At 49.0% G+C, this 19,090-nt stretch overlaps 1 protein-coding gene across 2 annotated transcripts in view; it reads right to left on the reverse strand.

Moving 5' to 3' along the window:
* Positions 1-19,090, reverse strand: part of LOC115480035 (zinc finger MYM-type protein 4-like) — a 129,493-nt gene that overhangs the window by 59,549 nt on the left and 50,854 nt on the right. For both annotated transcript variants that reach the window (XM_030218428.1, XM_030218427.1), the window contains exon 13: positions 18,924-19,074. In XM_030218428.1, coding sequence (XP_030074288.1) covers positions 18,924-19,074 — 151 coding nt within the window. The remainder of the gene's footprint in view (positions 1-18,923; positions 19,075-19,090) is intronic.

Below are 19,090 nucleotides of genomic sequence, written 5' to 3' on the forward strand. Positions count from 1 at the left end.
AAAGATTCTGTTAAGATTCTTGGTGTTATTTCAACACCTTCCTCACTTAAGTCTCAAACTGATTCTGTGCTGCGCTCTTAATTTTTCATGCTTCATCACATTTGCTCCGCTTGTCCTAGATGGTTGGGTGGCATTTCAGTTAGATAAATATTTGAATGAATTTAACACTTTATATACAGCTTAGTTGGGTCTTCAGAGAGAACACAGCACAGAAACAGTTCTTTGCTCTGTTGTGGCCTTCGGGAAATCATTATTGAGCCAAGGATGACAATTGAAATTCTTCAATTTGATCCCTCAAGTGCCTTCGACCTGGTGGACCACAACATGTTATTAAACATTCTTAGCTAAATTGGGGCGATATGTATTGTTTTGTCCTGTTTTATAGTTTAACAAGATTTTATCAGGTTAAAATGAAGAATGTACTAAGACTGAAGTCCAATTGTGAGGTTCCACAGATGTCTTCCCCCTCCCATTTTATTTAATGTTTTATTGCGGTCGTTTGGCTTTCAACTGGATAAATTAGGTTTTAGATCCTTAATATATGCGGGATGGTATTAAATGTAATGATTCCAGTTACCTGTGGTTGGGATGAGACCCTGAAACAAATGAAATGTTGTATTGAGACCACTGAGTGGATTATTGATCATAAACAAATTAAAAAGGGAAAAAAACAAAATTCCTATTGGTTGCTCCTATCAGTCACCCTTGGATAAACCAAACTTTCCAGTTAGAGAGATTAATCTATCGGAATCGACAACCCGTATTTTTGGGGTTCAAGTTGATAGCCTATTGTCAAAGGAACATCAGGGCAATAAACTAGCAAAAGATCCTTTCCTCTAATGAAGAAATTACGCTCCATTAGGAAATACCTTGATTTATCCAGGTTTGTTTTAACAATGCTGGCCCTGTCCGCTATCTCAATCAGATTACAGCAGTAAAGTTCATACAGGCTGTTCTAAGACAACGTATAAGAAGTTACAAACTATTCAAAACATGGCAGTCAGGCTTATCTTTGCTGCCAAAAAATTTGATAGGGTGTCTTTTTATGGCCAGCTGCACTGGCTTCGAATTAAGGTCCAGGTAAAATTCAAAGTTTGTGTGATTGTTTTAAAAATACTTTATGTCATGGTCCCTTGCTTATTTGGTTGGTATTATTTCACTGTCACACAGTAATCTGCAGCACTGTTTGAAATCAGATTAAAATTTCACTTTCCTATTGTAAAAGGCATTAAATCCCTAAAACATGCTAGTTCCTCACCACTATACTGTATGGTTTCAATCTGGAATTCTCTTCCTACAGAAGTTAGCATTTTAACCGATTATTTTTAATTTAGACAAGCAGTTAAACTTAGTAGAATGAGAAAACCTGAAAAACAGAATCAAGAAAACCCGTATCTCAAGAGTGGGTTTCTGGACTGGTCTGATAGGACTATAGGAAAGATAATTATCAGGCAAAACAATTTCTTCTCGTCATCCGTACTAGACCACAGCAAAGCAGTGTCGAAGAAGAAGAAGCAGACTAACCCAAATGAGAAAATGAATGCTTTTAAGAGAGTTTAAGGATGTCAGAGATACTTCTAGCCAAAAGATCTCTACGACTACACAGACACCAAATGAATTCCATGTCCAAGACACCGTGTGCTAAAAGGAATCGAACAATACTACCACTAAATTGGACCAAAAGAGCTCCAGGAGGAGGAAGAAAGTCTCTTTGCCCTAAAGGAGCATTTTATCACTACCTGAATAGTGGCTGGAAAGTAAAGGAAATATGGCTGCTCACCAGTTACAGAACGTAACTGATCACAGGGTCTCAAGAAGGGAGGTCTTTCCCCCACTTCCAAACTGAGTCCCAGATGCACTAAGATCCCCGTTAAGAATCCATTCATGTTTTCAAATTGGTAATAAATTACCGATTTGGAAATACAGATGGATTCTCAAAGAATCTAATGCAAATGAGCTGCTTGTTGCTTCTGCGACCCAGCTCATTTGCAAGTGATAGGGGGAAGTCAATCGGCCAGCTGAGCATGCGCAGAGCAGCCCATCGCTAAGAATGGTTGCTCTGCGCATGCTACAGATGGCTGTCATACACGCAGCTTGTGTAGTATTCCCCCCCCACCAATAAACAAGACAGGAGCCTGCACTCTCTTGCTGGGGGGGGGGGGGGGGGGTCTGATGTAATACTTGCTGATGCTCCTCCTATCTGCACCCTTTCTCCTTCACCGCTGACTCCGTTCCTTTTATCTTGCTGCATCATATGCCTGAATAGATTGCCTGAGCAGGTATGTCAAGTTCCATCTCTAGCTATCTTCAAATCTTGGCTAAAAGCCCACCTTTTTGATGCTGCTTTTAACTCCTAACCTTTACTTGTTCCAGTACCCATGTTTTATATCATTCCCACCTTAGTAATTCCCTTCTCTCTTATTTGTCCTGTTTGTCTGTCCTAATTAGATTATAAGCTCAGTCAAGTAGGGACAGTCTTTTTATGTCCAGTGTACAGAGCTGCGTATGTCTAGTAGCGCTACAGAAATTAACAAGTAGTAGCAGCCTGGAGTTAGTCTCTGGCTAACAGCAGCACCATTCTACTTTCCAGACCCTTGCCATTAGTAAGAAGGAACTGTGTCATCGGCATGTTCTGTGGATTCTTCATTGCTCCACTGAGAGCAACTTTGTCTAAACTGAACCCCAACAAATTAATATACGATCAATTATTATACAAAGCTCTGGACTGCTGTTCCAGAAATGGAATATTTAGTCAGTTTGAGCATATTGCTTTGGTCGAAACAAGAAGCTGAACGAAGCTTAACATCAGGGAAGGAATTTGATATGGTCGTATTAATGTCACTGCATCTGTTCCTTCTTTATATTGAAATAATGTGCATGGCTCCCGATGGTTACGATGTTGGAATTCAAATTGAAGGCAGCAGATGTACAGTAATTTCAAGTGTTATCTTTACCTAATTTAACGGGAGGTCTGGATCTGTCAGGACCGACAGCTCCAGACCTCCTGTTAATTTTTCCATGGTAAAGCTAGGGACTGCTTCTGTGCATCAGGTCGGAAAATGGCCATGCATCGCCTTCCATTCACATTTGTATAGTAATTAGCTCATTATAATAGCTTTGCATTCCATTTTCATTAGCTGCTACCGTGATATGAAAAGAGCTCGGAGAACCCCTTTGTGCATGTCTCGTTTTACTCCTTGCTCGCTAAACTGGCTATAACTGGTATAAAAACCACGTTGCTGGCTCATTAGGTTTTGTGCATCTGGGCATGAAACTGAAATTACCTCACAGTTGGGCAGCTATAAAGAAAAAAAAAAAGCACACCTGCTGGCCAACCAGGAGAAATGTATCAGCAAAACAATACAGTTCATAGCCTCCCACTGTTTCACCACAATCCTTAATAAGACAAAGCTGTTTACCTGATAAAGTCTGATAAACTTTATCAGCTTGCTCCGCCTTTCCTCAAGAACAGAAATGCCATGGTTCTGTGTTTTTTGGAGTTAATACTGATCTGAAAAGATAAAGCTGAAAATTTTGAAGAAAATGTCCAATCTCAAAGCATTCCAAATCAAACCCATTGTGATACTTGCAGGTTTGGTAGGTAGGACCAGCTTGATCAGCATTTCCTGTACTGCACAGTCCATCTGTGCTAGGTCACGACCTCCCTCAAGGCCAGCAACTGAAATGCCATCAGCACCCTGAGCCTCATATGGCAAGACTCCTGACTGCAGATTTCCTCTGCGGTCAGCCCCCAAAACAGGAACCATCCCCAATACTTCTGGAGAGGTCAAGGACCCACTGACCTCTTCTCTCTGTGCCAGCATCAATGGCAGTAAGTGTAGCTTAGGGCTAAAAATGACATCCACTTCAAGCAGACGCCACCCCAACCAGCAGCGAAGCAATATCCCCCCCCCCCCCAATTCCTGTCCTAATGCCAGGAAGCGATCCATCAGACTGACCTAGAGATGGGGGTAACTAGTGAGGTAATCAAATCTGCCAATGACACAAAGTTATTCAAAGTAGTCAAATCGCGAGATTGGGAGACTGAGCGTCTAATTGGCAGATGACATTTAATGTGAACAAGTGCAAAGTGATGCATGTGGGAAAGAGGAACCCAAACTATAACTACGCCATACAAGGTTCAGCGTTGGGAGTCACGGACCGAGAAAGGGATCTAGGTGTCATCGCTGATGATATGTTGAAAACTTCTGCTCAATGTGCTGCTGCGGCTAGGAAAGCAAATAGAATGTTGGGTATCATTAGGAAAGGGATTGAAAACAAAAATAAGGATATTATTCTGCCATCGTATCGCTCCATGGTGCGACCGCACTTCGAGTATTGTGTTCAATCTTGGTCGCCGCACCTCAAAAAAGACATAGTGGAATTGGAAAATGGGCAGAGAGGGGCGACAAAAGATGATACAGGGGATGGGACGACTTCCCTATCAGGATAGGCTGAAGAGGCTGGGGCTCTTCAGCTTGGAGAAAAGGCGGCTGAGGAGAGATATGATAGTGGAATGGAATGAGTGGAATGGAACGGGTCGATGTGGAGCGTCTGTTTACACTTTCCAAAAATACTAGGGCAAGGGGGCATGCGATGAAGCTGCAGTGTGGTAAATTTAAAATGAATCGGAGGAAAGTTTTCTTCACTCAATGCGTAGTTAAACTCTGGAATTCGCTGCCAGAAAAGGTGGTTAAGGCAGTTAACTTAGCGGACTTCAAAAAAGGGTTGGACAGCTTCTTGGAGGAAAAAGCCATAGAATGCTATTGAATGGATGAGAGAATAATACAGTATTTCTAGGATGGGCGGGGCAAATTGCTTGTTCTTTTGGCCGCGGTCAGTGACAGGGTGCTGGGCTCGATGGGTCTGTCCCAGCATGGCAATACTTATGTAAGGCACTATTGGGTAAGTGCATTGCTTGCCCTGGCACTCGGCATCAAACAGTCAAGGGTAACAATCCTCTATCTTGCATGCTCTATCGCTGAGCTCCCGCAACAGGACCGATCCTGGACAGCCCTGGCCGCCTGGGCCGCGATCCAGAGGGTGGCCCGTGCATCCGAAGACGGGGAGAGATAAAGGGTGAGCCGTGGCCAAATTTTCGGGCTTCGTGCGCCCACCCTAGCAGGCCCGGAGACCCGCCACGGTGCAACGCCGCAGGCAACCTGGCCACGCGGTGTGGAGACGGAGAGCCCAGAGGTGAGCCGCAACCACATCTTGCAACTTCGTGTGGCTACCCGGCGAGCTTGGGGAGCCGTGAGCGCGGCACCGGGGACGATCCAGCCGACCACATGACTGGTGGTGAGTCGGCCAGGCAGTGGTTCGTTGCCCGGAAGGCCGCGGAACGAGCGGGCCTGTCTCACGCCTTGACCGCTCCACATGTTGGAGTGCCGACCGGGAGGGGCTGGTCGGCTTGAGGAGCGGAAAGCAGGAGCGGCCTATCCCCCATGTGGCGCGCTCCTGAATCGTCCGACTGCTGCCCAGGAAGCCGCGAGAGGATTGAGGGAAGCGGGCGCACCCCGCACCAGACTGCTCCACGCGTCGGAGCGCCAACAGAGAGGAGCTGATCAGCTTGAGGTGCGGCAGAGCGGCGGCGACTCCTGAGCCACACACAAATCCTGTGGTGACTGCGCTAGAGGCACCGGGCCATCAGGCGGGACGGAGGAGGATCAGACCCACTCGCGGGACGGCGCACCGAAGAACACTAGGAGCGCAAACCCCACGAACATCGTTCCTAACGTGTACCATCCAGCAGGGACCTGCCCAGGAAAAGCCCAACCAAAGATTCTGCTCCACTATCACTACATATGAAACTTGCAGACGACCCAAACGGCAATCCAGGCTTAGCTACAGCCTGCAAGTATTTGATCACTTCCCAACTCTTTGATCACTTTGTAACTCTTTTAAATAATGTTCATACTGCTTGTTGCTGCTATTACTATATTTTCCACCCTTAATGTTCATGCAGCCTGCTGCGGATACTATCTCAATCTCACACTGCCTGATACTATATTTAATCACTGCCTAACACTTGCTGCTGCTATTACTATATTTTCCACCGCTTAATGTTCATGCAGCCTGTTGGAAGTCCGCATGGGAGGCCTGCCTGTTGCCCCCCCTTCTGTGTCCTGAGAGTGACGACCGACATCCACTCACCACTCACGGGGAGGTGGAATACCTCCTCCGGAAGAAGCGGTGACTGAGACGCCATCGAAACGGTAAGCCACGTTGGGAGGCTTGCCTGTTGACCGTTGCCCCCTTCTGTGTCCTGAGAGTGGAACACCTCCTCTAGAAGGAGCAGCGTTCCATACACCGATCGCACCGTGGCCCGCGCAGAGTCTCCTCATCCGTGAACTGGTCCACTCACAGTCAAGGAGGTGGAATATCTCCTTCTTTATCGGAGGGAACACTGACCGTGACGTGCCTAGCACCATGGAATCTCCACTGACGAGTCCCCTGCAACCCAGTTTCTATCACACTGAGTCGAAACTGCCTGGCATTAACTCTTGCTGTTACCAGTCTCCCCTGCAACGTTTTGATCCAACTCTACCTGCTTATATTACTGCCGCCATTCCACCAAGGCTATACCCTTTACTGCTACTCTGTAGCATTCTGGGAACTTATATTAGACTGTTTGATCTCCTTAATTCTATATGTTTCATTGTCTCAAGTCGCTACCTAAAATCCTACTGCTCTGTATCATACTGAAATTCTACCTAATTGCTGCTTTAAATTCTACAATATTGTATCATGCTGAAATTCTACCTAATTGCTGTTTTAAATTCTGCAATATTATAGACAGTGAGGCTTAATTCTGCAATATTGTAGACAGCGAGGCTTAAGTTGCACCTCACTGCAAATCCTCATTTATTTGCTTTATTAATTGCCGCTTACAATCTGCAATATTGTTAGCATTTAGGCTTAGCTGCACCTCACTGTAATCTACTTTAATTGTTGATTGAACTGCTTTAATGCTAATGTTTAAATCCTCAAGTTGTTACCTTGACTGCTGATGCATACTGAAAACCTACTTTAACTGTTGACTTTAACTGCTGATTGAATTCCGTTAAACACTATCACTCCCTATGCCTTAGCTGCTGCCTGCTGTCCCAGTCCTAGCCTTCCTGCCTTCCTCCTCTACTCCTATCACCTTAGCCACTTCACATCTACCCGCATCCACCTTAGCCCCTATATATGGCCCCTATACACATTCTCTTCATCGCCCTGTCCCTTCCTAACCTCTTCCCCCCTCCCCTTCCACTGTCTACCTCAGGAACGCACTGCCCACCCTTGTCCCCTCCCGTCCTGCTCATTACTCCCCTACTCTACCTCCCCCCACCCCCCACCACCTCCCCAGCTCTCCTGCCCACACGTCATTCCTAGCTCTCAACCTTCTACATTTTCTCCCCACCATTAACCCATCCCCATTCCTCCTTAACTCATCCCGTCTTCGTCATCTTCGTCGACCCTCCTCCCCCACCCTCCTCCGCACTCTCTTATTCCTTCTCCTACTTTCCGCAGGTGACATCAATCCCAATCCAGGTCCCCCCCCACCTCTCCTCTCAATATCCACTTAACCGGTCCCAGAATGCCTCCAATCTCATCTCTATTCCCCTTCTCCCCCCCGCTTCCCTCCCCTTCTCGTGTGCCCTATGGAATGCCCACTCAGTATGCAACAAACTCTCCTTCACCCACGATTTGTTCATCTCCCGTTCCCTTCAACTGCTCACTTTAACTGAAACTTGGATAACCCCTGACGACACTGCCTCAATCGCAGCCCTATGCCATGGAGGATATCTTTTCTCCTACACTCCCCGCCCAGACGCACTCTCACCCTCTTGTAGTTTCCAACCCCTCCCTCTGCCACAGTCTCACTGCTTCTCATCCTTCGAAACTCATGCCATCCAGCTATTCTACCCGACACCACTCAGAGTTGCAGTCATCTACCGCCCCCCTGATAAGCCCCTCTCTTCCTTCCTTACTGACTTCGACGCTTGGCTCACCGTCTTTCTTGATCCCTCATCTCCATCCCTCATTCTTGGTGATTTTAATATTCACGTTGACAACCCATCCAACTCCTACGCTTCTAAATTCCTCACTCTGACATCCTCCTTTAACCTCCGACTATGCTCTACCACCCCTACTCACCGTAATGGTCATTGTCTTGACCTCGTTCTCTTCTCTTCCTGCTCACCTTCCAATTTCTGCACCTCAGTCCTTCCTATCTCAGATCATCACCTAATCACCCTCACACTTCCTCACCCTCCCCCTCAACCTCGCCCAACTATAGCCACTGCCTTCAGGAATCTCCAGGCCGTCGACCCCCCTACCCTATCCTCTCACATCTCCAATCTCTTCCCTTCCATCTCGTCTTCCGAATCTGTCGACACAGCTGTCTCTGCCTACAATGAAATTCTCTCCACTGCTCTGGATACCCTAGCACCATCTGTCTCTCGACCCACCAAGCGCATTAATCCTCAGCCCTGGTTAACCCCTTGCATCCGTTACCTTCGCTCCTGCACCCGATCTGCTGAACGACTCTGGAGGAAATCTCGCACCCTGTCAGACTTCACCCATTACAAATTCATGCTATCCTCCTTCCAGTCCTCCCTATTCCTTGCCAAACAGGAATATTATTCTCAATTAACTAATTCTCTCGGCTCCAACCCTCGTCGCCTCTTCGCCACCCTCAACTCCCTACTTAAAGTGCCCTCCACTCCCACCTCACCCCCTCACTCTCTCCTCAAACACTAGCTGACTACTTCCGCGATAAGGTGCAGAAGATAAACCTTGAATTCACTTCCAAGCCTTCTCCTCCCTGTGACTTCTTAACCCACTCCCCCAACCAACCTAGCCTGGCCTCCTCCTCCTTCCCTGAGATCACAGAAGAGGAAACTGCTCGCCTTCTCTCTTCCTCTAAGTGCACCACCTGTCCCTCTGATCCCATTCCCACCAATCTGCTTAACAACATCTCCTACAGTCAGCCCCTCAATCTGTCACATCCTCAACCTCTCTCCCTCCACTGCTACTGTCCCTGACACCTTCAAGCACGCTGCAGTCACACCACTTATCAAAAAACCATCACTAGAACCCACCTGTCCCTCCAACTACGCCCCATCTCTCTTCTACCCTTCCTCTCCAAATTACTTGAACGCGCGCGCTGTCCACAGCCGCTGCCTTGATTTCCTCTCCTCTCAGGCCGTCCTCGATCCGCTCCAATCCGGCTTTCGCCCACTGCACTCGAGAGAAACAGCACTCTCTAAAATCTGTAATGACTTGTTCCTCGCCAAATCCAAAGGTCACTATTCCATCCTCATCGACCTATCTGCCGCCTTTGACACCGTCAATCATAATTTACTTCTTGACACGCTATCCTCATACGGGTTCCAGGGCTCTGTCCTCTCCTGGTTCTCTTTGTATCTTTCCCATCGCACCTTCAGAGTATATTCTAATGGCTCTTCTTCCACCCCCATCCCGCTCTCTGTTGGGGTTCCTCAAGGTTCTGTCCTTGGACCGCTTCTTTTCTTGATCTACACCCCTTCCCTGGGCTCGCTGATCTCATCACATGGTTTCCAGTACCATCTCTATGCTGATGACACCCAGTTTTCTCTCTCCACTCCCGACATCACGGTCAAAACTCAGGCCAAAGTTTCGGCCTGCCTTTCAGACATCGCTGCCTGGATGTCCAACTGGCATCTGAAACTGAACATGGCTAAGACTGAGCTCCTTGTCTTTCCACCCAAACCCTCTTCTCCTCTTCCCCCACTGTCCGTCTCTGTTGACAACGCCCTCATCCTCCCCGTCGCTTCAGCCCGCAATCTCGGAGTCATCTTCGACTCCTCCCTCTCCTTCTCTGCCCATATCCAGCGGACAGCTAAGACCTGTCGCTTCTTCCTCTATAATATTAGCAAAATTCGCCCATTCCTCTCTGAACAGACCACCCGAACCCTCGTCCACTCGCTCGTCACCTCTCGTCTTGACTATTGCAACCTTCTTCTCACTGGCCTCCCGCTTAACCATCTATCCCCCCCTTCAATCTGTCCAAAATTCTGCTGCACATCTTATCTACTGCGTGAACCGATACTCTCATATCACCCCTCTCCTCAAGTCACTTCACTGGCTCCCGATCCGCTACCGTATACAGTTCAAGCTTCTCCTTTTAACCTTCAAATGCACTCAATCTGCAGCCCCCTATTACCTCGCTACCCTCCTCTCCCCGTATGTTCCCACCCGTAACCTCCGCTCTCAGGACAAATCACTCCTATCTGTACCCTTCTCCACCACCGCTAACCCCAGACTCCGCCCATTCTGCCTCGCATCACCATATGCCTGGAACAGCCTTCCCGAGCCCATACGTCATGCGCCCTCCCTGCCCATCTTCAAGTCCTTACTCAAAACCCATCTCTTCTCCCTTGCTTTTGGCGCTTAACCACCTTCCCCACTCATGATACCTACACTGACTACATAGTTTGTAACCTTTAGATTGTAAGCTCTTTTGAGCAGGGACGGTCCTTCCCCATGTTAAACTTGTACAGCGCTGCGTAACCCTGGCAGCGCTTTAGAAATGCTAAGTAGTAGTAGTAAGTAGTAACATGATAAACAGGAAAAAAGCACCAGGTTGATGCAAGAGCTGCTTCTCAAAGCTTCCTTCCGGCAGCCATCTTGCTTCTCAGCATAAGGCCCCTCCCTCCCTCTCACATTTTCCTATGTCACTGGTACCCACATGGACCAAGACAGCTGGCTCCTCCCCTGCACTATGTAAAATTCTATCTAGGTGACGTGTGAGGGCCGCCACCTTCAACTCAGGCAGGCAAGTGACCAGGTGATCCTCATGTCCACCAGCCATCCAGCTATGTAGTTGATGCTGTTACTCTGTATGATTGACTGGAATACTGTATCCTTGCCATTTTGTATTAACCTTCTAATAAACACATTTAAACTAAAAATTACTGATCGCCAGTGTAAAATTGGAGAGCGTCAGTCCAAGTGGACCCTCAACTCATAGTATTGGATAGGAACAACTTGTTTAGCTTCCTTGTTCTAGTGGCAAGACTAGCTATAACAGTAGTGGAAAGACCCACATCCCCCTCTCTTTTCCGAATGGATTACAAAAATTAATCAGCGTACTCAGAGAGAATGCTTCAGTGTGGTTTTTCAAGTTTATTAAAAATTTTCTATCCCACCCATAGGAAGTACAAACTAGGCAGTGTACAATCTTCTTCACAACAGACAAAACACTATTACTAGTGCAGGACCCCAATACTTGGGGTATTATCCTCGGCATAAATGCTGAGTGTAACAACTATCCTCATGGAACTGATCAGAGTAACTGATGCGTCTCTTATGTTTAGCTAACTGAGTCTATACCTCTTGTGTTGGCCAAACAAGTAATGCTACTGAAATTTGAATATGCTTCCAGACTTCATCAGAGTATACAGAAGAGAACCACATACGTTAGTAAAGGTTGGATGGCTGTTGTTTACACTTGAGTTGAAGCTGTACCTGAGATGGTGTATTAACACATTATCTTAAGAAAATCTAAACAAACTATGAAGTTCACTGTAAAAATTTTAAAAAAACAAAATAAATAAAATTGGAGAGTATCATGGCTCTGAAAGAGATTAGCTTAGCACAGCCAACCTGCTGAGACAGAATTGTCAGAGGACAAGAGGGAGTCATGTGCACAATGCATCTTGTGTCATCAAGGGCCACTAGAAGTTGTCTCCCAATGTAAAAAAAACAAAAAAAACCTGCCATAGAAGCAAAGTAGCCGACACAAAAAGCTCTGTTAGCAGAGTACTGCATGAGGGAACAGGAACAAGTAGAGAAAAGACAAACCATTGACCCTATTGTAACATGTAACCCAGATGCCCAAGAAGTGTGAGGGAAAGCAGAGAGGTAAGGTGAAATTAGGCCTTACCTGCTAATTTTCTTTCCTCTAGACCCTCCAGACCGGTCAAGACGCTTGGGTCAAGACGCTTGGGTTATGCATGCCTACCAGCAGAGGGAGACTGAGAAAACTAACTTCAAACTGAGTACATATAACCTGTGCTAGCCCTCTATCTCCAGTATACAGTTAGCAAAGCAGAGAAACACATCCCTGTAACAGTAACTCCGAAACTAATAAAACCCCTGTACCTGGAAAACTAATAGGTAAACACCAACAGTGTGCTTAAACAGATGAAACGCTCAGGCGTCCCACTCTGCAGAACATTAGAGTCAAAGAAAATGTCTCCGACCATACTGAATATCAAATGAACAGACATAGCAGAACACGGCTCAAAATACTTCTGATAACTGACCCGGCTGAAAATTACTTTTGCTGAATTACTTCTGATACGAACCAGGGTGGGCTCTTGACCGGTCTGGAGGGTCTAGAGGAAAGAAAATTAGCAGGTAAGGCCTAATTTCACCTTCCTCAGCAACCCTCCAGACCGGTCAAGACGCTTGGGAAGTACCAAAGCAGTAGACACATTAAGGGTGGGACCCACGAAAAGCAGAAGACAACACAGCCGCTCCAAACCGAGCATCCTCTTTTGCCTGCACATCAATTCTATAATGCTTTACAAAAGAATGAATGGACGACCACACCGCCGCCTTACAAATGTCCTGAGGGGGAATAAAACTACTTTCCGCCCAAGAGGCGGCTACCCCCCGAGTAGAGTGTGCCTTCAGTACCGAGGGAACTGCCCGACGTTTCAACAAATACGCCGAGGCAATAGTCTCCTTTAACCATCTAGCCAAAGTGGCCTTGGAAGCCGCTTCCCCCTTTCTGGGACCTCCATACAAAATGAACAAACGATCCGACGCTCGGAAGTCCTGCGTTCTGCTCAAATACGACCGCAAAATGCGTCGAACATCTAACTTAGCCAAACGGCGTTGAGAGAGATCACCCGACCTATCCCCCAACACTGGTAACGAAATCACCTGATTAACATGAAAGGAGGATACCACCTTAGGAACAAACGAAGGAACTGTCCGCAAAGTCACTTTCTCCTTAGCCAAGGAGAGAAAAGGCTCTCTACAAGACAAAGCCTGTAGCTCCGAAATTCTACGCGCCGAAGCAATGGCCACCAGAAACACTGTCTTTAACGTAAGATCTTTACACGAGATGGACGCCAACGGTTCAAACGGAGGACCCACCAGAGCCTCCAACACCAAATTCAAATCCCAAGGCGGAACCGTCGGCCGACGAGGTGGACGAAGCAACTTGACAGCTTTCAAGAACCGCCCCACGTCCGGCGAAGCCGCCAAGGAAATCCCCTGAATCTTTCCACGGAAACAAGACAACGCTGAAACCTGCACTTTCAGGGAAGAGAGCGAGAGCCCCCTGTCCAGACCGTCCTGCAGGAACTCCAAAACTTCCGCGATGGAAACCCGTAGAGGAACATACTGCCGCTCTTGACACCAGTTCTCAAAAATGCGCCACACCCGCACATAAGCCAAAGAAGTAGACCTCTTACGAGAACGCAGCATGGTATCAATTACCCTGGCTGAAAAACCTTTCTTCCTTAATCTGAGCCTCTCAAGAGCCAGGCCGTAAGCGAGAATGGAGCAGGGTCGGCCATCTCGATCGGCCCCTGAACCAATCTCACCCTGGAGCCCAACGGAATGGGATCCTGCACCAATAACCGAACCAGGTCTCCGTACCACGGACGTCGAGGCCAATTGGGCGCAATCAGAACCACTAGACCTGCATGGTGCCCGATCCGCTGCACCACGCGGCCCACCAGCGGCCATGGCGGAAATACATAAAGCAACTGCTGAGTCGGCCACGGGAGCACTAACGCGTCGATGCCCTCGGCCCGAGGATCTCTTCGACGACTGAAGAAGCGAGGGGCCTGAGCGTTGTCGGCCGATGCCATGAGATCCAGCACCGGCCGCCCCCATGCCAACACCAGTCGATTGAACCCTGAGGGATGGAGGGACCACTCTCCGGGGTCTAACGTGTGTCTGCTTAGGAAATCCGCGCTCACGTTGTCCACCCCTGCCACGTGGCCCGCCGAGATGCTCTGCAGATGAGCTTCTGCCCACAACATTAACTCCGCCGCCTCCACAGCTAACGCTTGGCTCTTCGTTCCCCCCTGCCGATTTACATAAGCGACGGCCGTGGCATTGTCGGAAAGAACCCTGACTGCCTTGCCTTCTATCAGGCTGTGAAAGGACCGAAGAGCCAACCGAATTGCTCGAGTCTCCAGGCGATTGATGGACCACGATGCTTCCTCCACCGTCCAAAGTCCTTGAGCTACCTGCCCCAGGCAATGCGCTCCCCAGCCCGAGAGACTCGCATCCGTGGTCAGAACCGTCCAAGTGGGAGAGTCCAGCGGCATTCCTTTCACCAGATTCGGAGAGTGTAGCCACCAGCGAAGGCTGCGAAGGGCAACCCCCGACAGAGGGAACCTCTCCTCCAGGTCCTGAGACTGAGGGGACCAACGAGACAACAAGGCTCTCTGTAACTCTCTCATATGGGCCCTGGCCCAAGGAACCACCTCTATTGTTGCTGCCATCAGACCCAACACCTGAAGATACGCCCGAGCCGAAGGCGCTCTCTGTGCTCGGAGCCGCCTGATCTGTCCCTGCAGCTTGGAGATGCGAGGAGCTGTCAAAAACACCCGGCCCTTCTTCGTGTCGAAGCGAACTCCCAGATACTCCAGAGACTGGGAAGGCACCAGGTGACACTTTGCCAGATTGACCACCCAACCGAGCGACTGCAAGAAGGTCACCACACGGCCGGTGGCCTCCTCGCTCTCTGACCTTGATTTGGCCCGAATCAACCAGTCGTCCAGATATGGATGCACCAAAATGCCCTGCAAGCGCAGCGCCGCCGCCACCACAACCATCACCTTGGAGAAGGTGCGAGGCGCAGTCGCCAGACCGAAAGGTAGTGCACAAAACTGAAAATGCCTCCCTAAGACCACAAAGCGAAGAAAACGCTGGTGCGCCTCTAGGATGGGAATGTGTAAGTAAGCCTCTGTCAGGTCCAGAGACGTCAGAAACTCTCCTTCTTGCACCGCTACAATCACTGAGCGCAAAGTCTCCATCCGAAAGGAGGGAACCTTTAGGGCCGCATTGACCTTTTTGAGGTCTAAAATGGGCCGGAAGGCACCTTCTTCCTTCTTGGGCACCACGAAATAAATGGAGTAACAGCCCGTACCTCTTTCTAACCTGGGGACCGGTACCACCGCCCCTAAACCGATGAGACGCGACAGAGTGTCCCTTATTGCTCTCGCCTTGCCTCTTGAATGACAGGGAGACACGAGAAAGAAGTCGGAGAGGGGACTGTCGAATTCTAGGGCGTACCCGTCTCGCACTATCTGCAGTACCCACTGGTCTGACGTGATATGGACCCACCTCTGGTAAAACAAGCGTAAGCGAGCCCCCACGCGAACCAGAGGCTGGGTCCCCAAACCATCATTGAGACACACGGGACGTACCGGACGCTCCCGAAGAGGAGCCTCGCCCCCCGCGACGGCCACCTCGAAAGGACTGGGTTCTCTGGAAAAAACCGACCCCTAGTCCCCCCAGAAGACCTACCGGGTCGATACCGCCGAGCCTCCTGAAAACGCCCCCGTCCTGCTGCCCCCTTAGACACCTTGGGACGAAGCTCAGGAAGCCGAGGCGCCTTAGCATCACCAAGACCCTTCACCAATTTATCCAATTCCTCCCCGAAAAGCAAAGAGCCTCTAAAGGGGAGGGAACAAAGTTTAGTCTTGGAAGCGGCATCAGCCACCCAGCCCCGCAACCACAGGGCCCGCCGAGCCGCCACGGCAAAAGTCATGTTCTTAGCCGATGCCCTCAACAAATCGTACAGTGCATCCGCCAAGAACGACGACCCCATCTCCAACTTGGCCAGATCTTGAACCAGAGAAGCCCTATCAGCCTGCGGGCCATCCAGGAGCCTCTCCGCCCAACGAAAACAAGCCCGCGCCACCAGACCTCCACAAACAGACGCTTGCAGCGCCAAGGCAGACAGATCAAAACTCCGCTTTAGGAAGGTCTCCAATTTCCTATCCTGAGGGTCCCGCAACGCGGCCCCCCCATCCACTGGAATAGCAGTAGCCTTAGTCACTGCCGTAACCACGGCATCCACCGTCGGAGGCCTGAGAGACTCTCTGTCCTCCTGAGGAAGGGGATAGAGCTTGGCCATAGCCCGAGCTACCTTACACTGAGCCTCCGGCGACTGCCACTCCTGCGAGATCATATCTCTCAAGTCCGCATTCATAGGAAAGGAGCGAGAGACCCGCCTGATCCCCTTAACCAAAGGATCCACCTGCTTCCCATCCCCAATGGGAGCTGCCGCAGAATCAAACCTTAAAGTGGCAGACACCTGCTCAATGAGTTCCGACAATTCATCCCTGTGAAAAATTCTAACCACCGAGGGGTCCTCCCCCGGCAAAGACAGGTCCCCATCCTGCCCTGCCACCGACCCCTCTTCCTCTTCCAGGGGGCTAAAATCACCCTCCGAGTCTGGAGGAGAAAAGACCTCTACATCTTCAGAGCACTCCACTCGCGGTCTTTTAGCGGTAGCCCCCCCCCAACCTTGGACTAAGGGACTCCGCACCCGATGGGCCCGCCTTCCAAGCCTGAAACAAACTCCAAACAAACTCTGGAGGGAACCCCATGCTGCCCGAGGCTTCCCCCCCAGCGGGACTCGAAATCGGGAAAGGCTGCGGTCCCACGACCGTCTCAGCACCCAAAAGACCCGAATCCAAGATGGCGGCGGTTCCCGCCAAAATCGGGACCGCCGTTGAAGCGCCAAACTGAGCCGCACCACCCTCCTGCGCTCCCGCAGAAGGAATCTCCGCTGCTAACACCGGAGGCGCGGGAGATGAGGCCTTGGGCTCTCCACAAAAGCGGCAGGGACCGCCAGCCGCTTCAACACCCCGACGCGCGCACAGCCGGCAACGAAGAAACTTCCCCGACATACTCGCGCCTCTTAAACAGCTGATTACTACCGGCGAAGTAAAAATCAAGAAATAACACTCACCGGCGCTGAATCACTGGCCCAGCTCTCCCAGACCGGCTGAACAACTCCGGAAACCCCGGAGTGCAGCTGCTGCAGCTCTCCACACGAGGTGTTTTTTTTTTTTTTTTTTTTTTTTTTAACTTTATTTGAGCCCTGCTGCTATAATCTGAATGGCACTCAAGGCTGCAGGATTAACACTGCAGCCGAGGCACAAAGCTGCCCAAAACGGGAGAGCCAGTCGGGGGAGGGACCCGGCCACCCGGGTGTGACACCCCAGAGGGGACAATGGTAGGCCCCACCGGACCTACCAACCCCTTGCACACCACAGAGTTCCAGGCACAGGGATCAACTGATCTTTCACCAACTTCTCCTTAGAAACAACTGAAAATAAACTAGTCTCACAAAATGGACCTAAATCCTGCCAGACCGGACAAGCTGCACAGCTGCATGTCTACCCTCTGCTGAGACTGAGAAAATACTGGAGATAGAGGGCTAGCACAGGTTATATGTACTCAGTTTGAAGTTAGTTTTCTCAGTCTCCCTCTGCTGGTAGGCATGCATAACCCAAGCGTCTTGACCCAAGCGTCTTGACCGGTCTGGAGGGTTGCTGAGGAACAGAACGGTGCTGAAGAGAAACAAGAATCGCAAAACCCGTCATAAGTAGTCCTGAAGTGCAACAGGCTGCCAGCAAGAGCAAGTGGATGGGAGAGAACTTGCAATACTGTTTCAGCAATAAGCAATACCAGACAAGGAAGAGTGAATTAAACTCAAAACCAACGGGCCAGAAAGGTCTGATGAAAATAGCATACCCCAAGGCAGTGGGAATCAACTACAGAACAGATTCAGAAATCAAGGCGGGAAGAATTCCTGCTGCCCGGTCAACCACGAGAGTGAAAGGTGCAAGAGAGAATCCAGCCCAGAGAAGTGTGAATGAAATTAACTACTGAGCTAGTTCAGAATGACAGTGTAACAATGAAAAATTAAGTCTTTCCAGAAAGATGACCATATACCACATTACTACATAAGACATTTAAATGTTACATTAACAGCAGCCTGGGGGGGGGGGGGGGGGGGGGAACCTGGCACCACCAGGTGTCACCCAACTCCAGCTAAAGTTGTCCAACACTAAATCCCTGCTCTACTGAACCCAGATACCAGTCAGGTCAGGAGCCGGATGACAGCACCAAAGAGGAGCTGCACAGTCCATCAACCATTTGCTTGGAGACAGAGAAAATACTGAACGTTCTAGAGCTCCGTGATACCCTTAAGGGGCAGCTCACAAAGAGCTACTTTCTTCTCTGCTACTTGACAGACATAACCCAATAGTCTAGACTGGTCTGGTATGGATGACAAGGAAGGAACTGATCCAGCCAGCCAAACTCCCAGCACCCAATGTGATCAATCCTAAAACCAAAACCTCCAACTCCTGCCCTACCTCAACCAGGCCACGAGACAAACTCTGCTCTACCAGAGATGCAGACAGAGCCAAACCCTGGGAACCCGATCAGGAAGTCTGCTCTACCAGGGATAGATAAATGGAAACCCTTGCCCTAGGAACTTGAAGGCTTCTGCTTACTATAGAAAAACATTGTGAAAACCAATGTTCTCAGAAATTCCAGAAGGATCCCCACTGCACTAAGTCTACCACATGTCACAATCTGCGGGAGACAAAAAATACTGGTAAGTGCCTTGTCTGTACCACTCCTAAATTACAGTAATGTCACTAGCTGTAGCCCTCCAACTCCATATGGTGGCATAAACCCCATATATCTGGACCAGTGTAGCACCATAAGGGGTCCAAGTTTAACTACTGTCTTAGTGATCAATATTCAAAACAGATTTAGTTCTCAATATAAACAAATAATTTTAAGTTAATTTTCATACAGATTACTTAGATGTGTGTTACAATGAAAGCCAGGTCCGTTTGTGATTTGAGAAACAAATCCTTTTTGCTTCCTACCTTCGCTACAGAATGGTTTGTCCACACCTGAAAATTTTACTGCCTCCTTTATAATCTTGTCTATTTTGCAGTATTCACACATGGCCATGACATTGTTTATTTTCTTATACTCATCACAACAGGTCTTTCCACAAAACTGGTACATCTTTCCCTGTAAAAGGAAATGA

This window comes from Microcaecilia unicolor, chromosome 11 (assembly GCF_901765095.1).
Source record: "Microcaecilia unicolor chromosome 11, aMicUni1.1, whole genome shotgun sequence".
Classification (NCBI taxonomy): domain Eukaryota; kingdom Metazoa; phylum Chordata; class Amphibia; order Gymnophiona; family Siphonopidae; genus Microcaecilia; species Microcaecilia unicolor.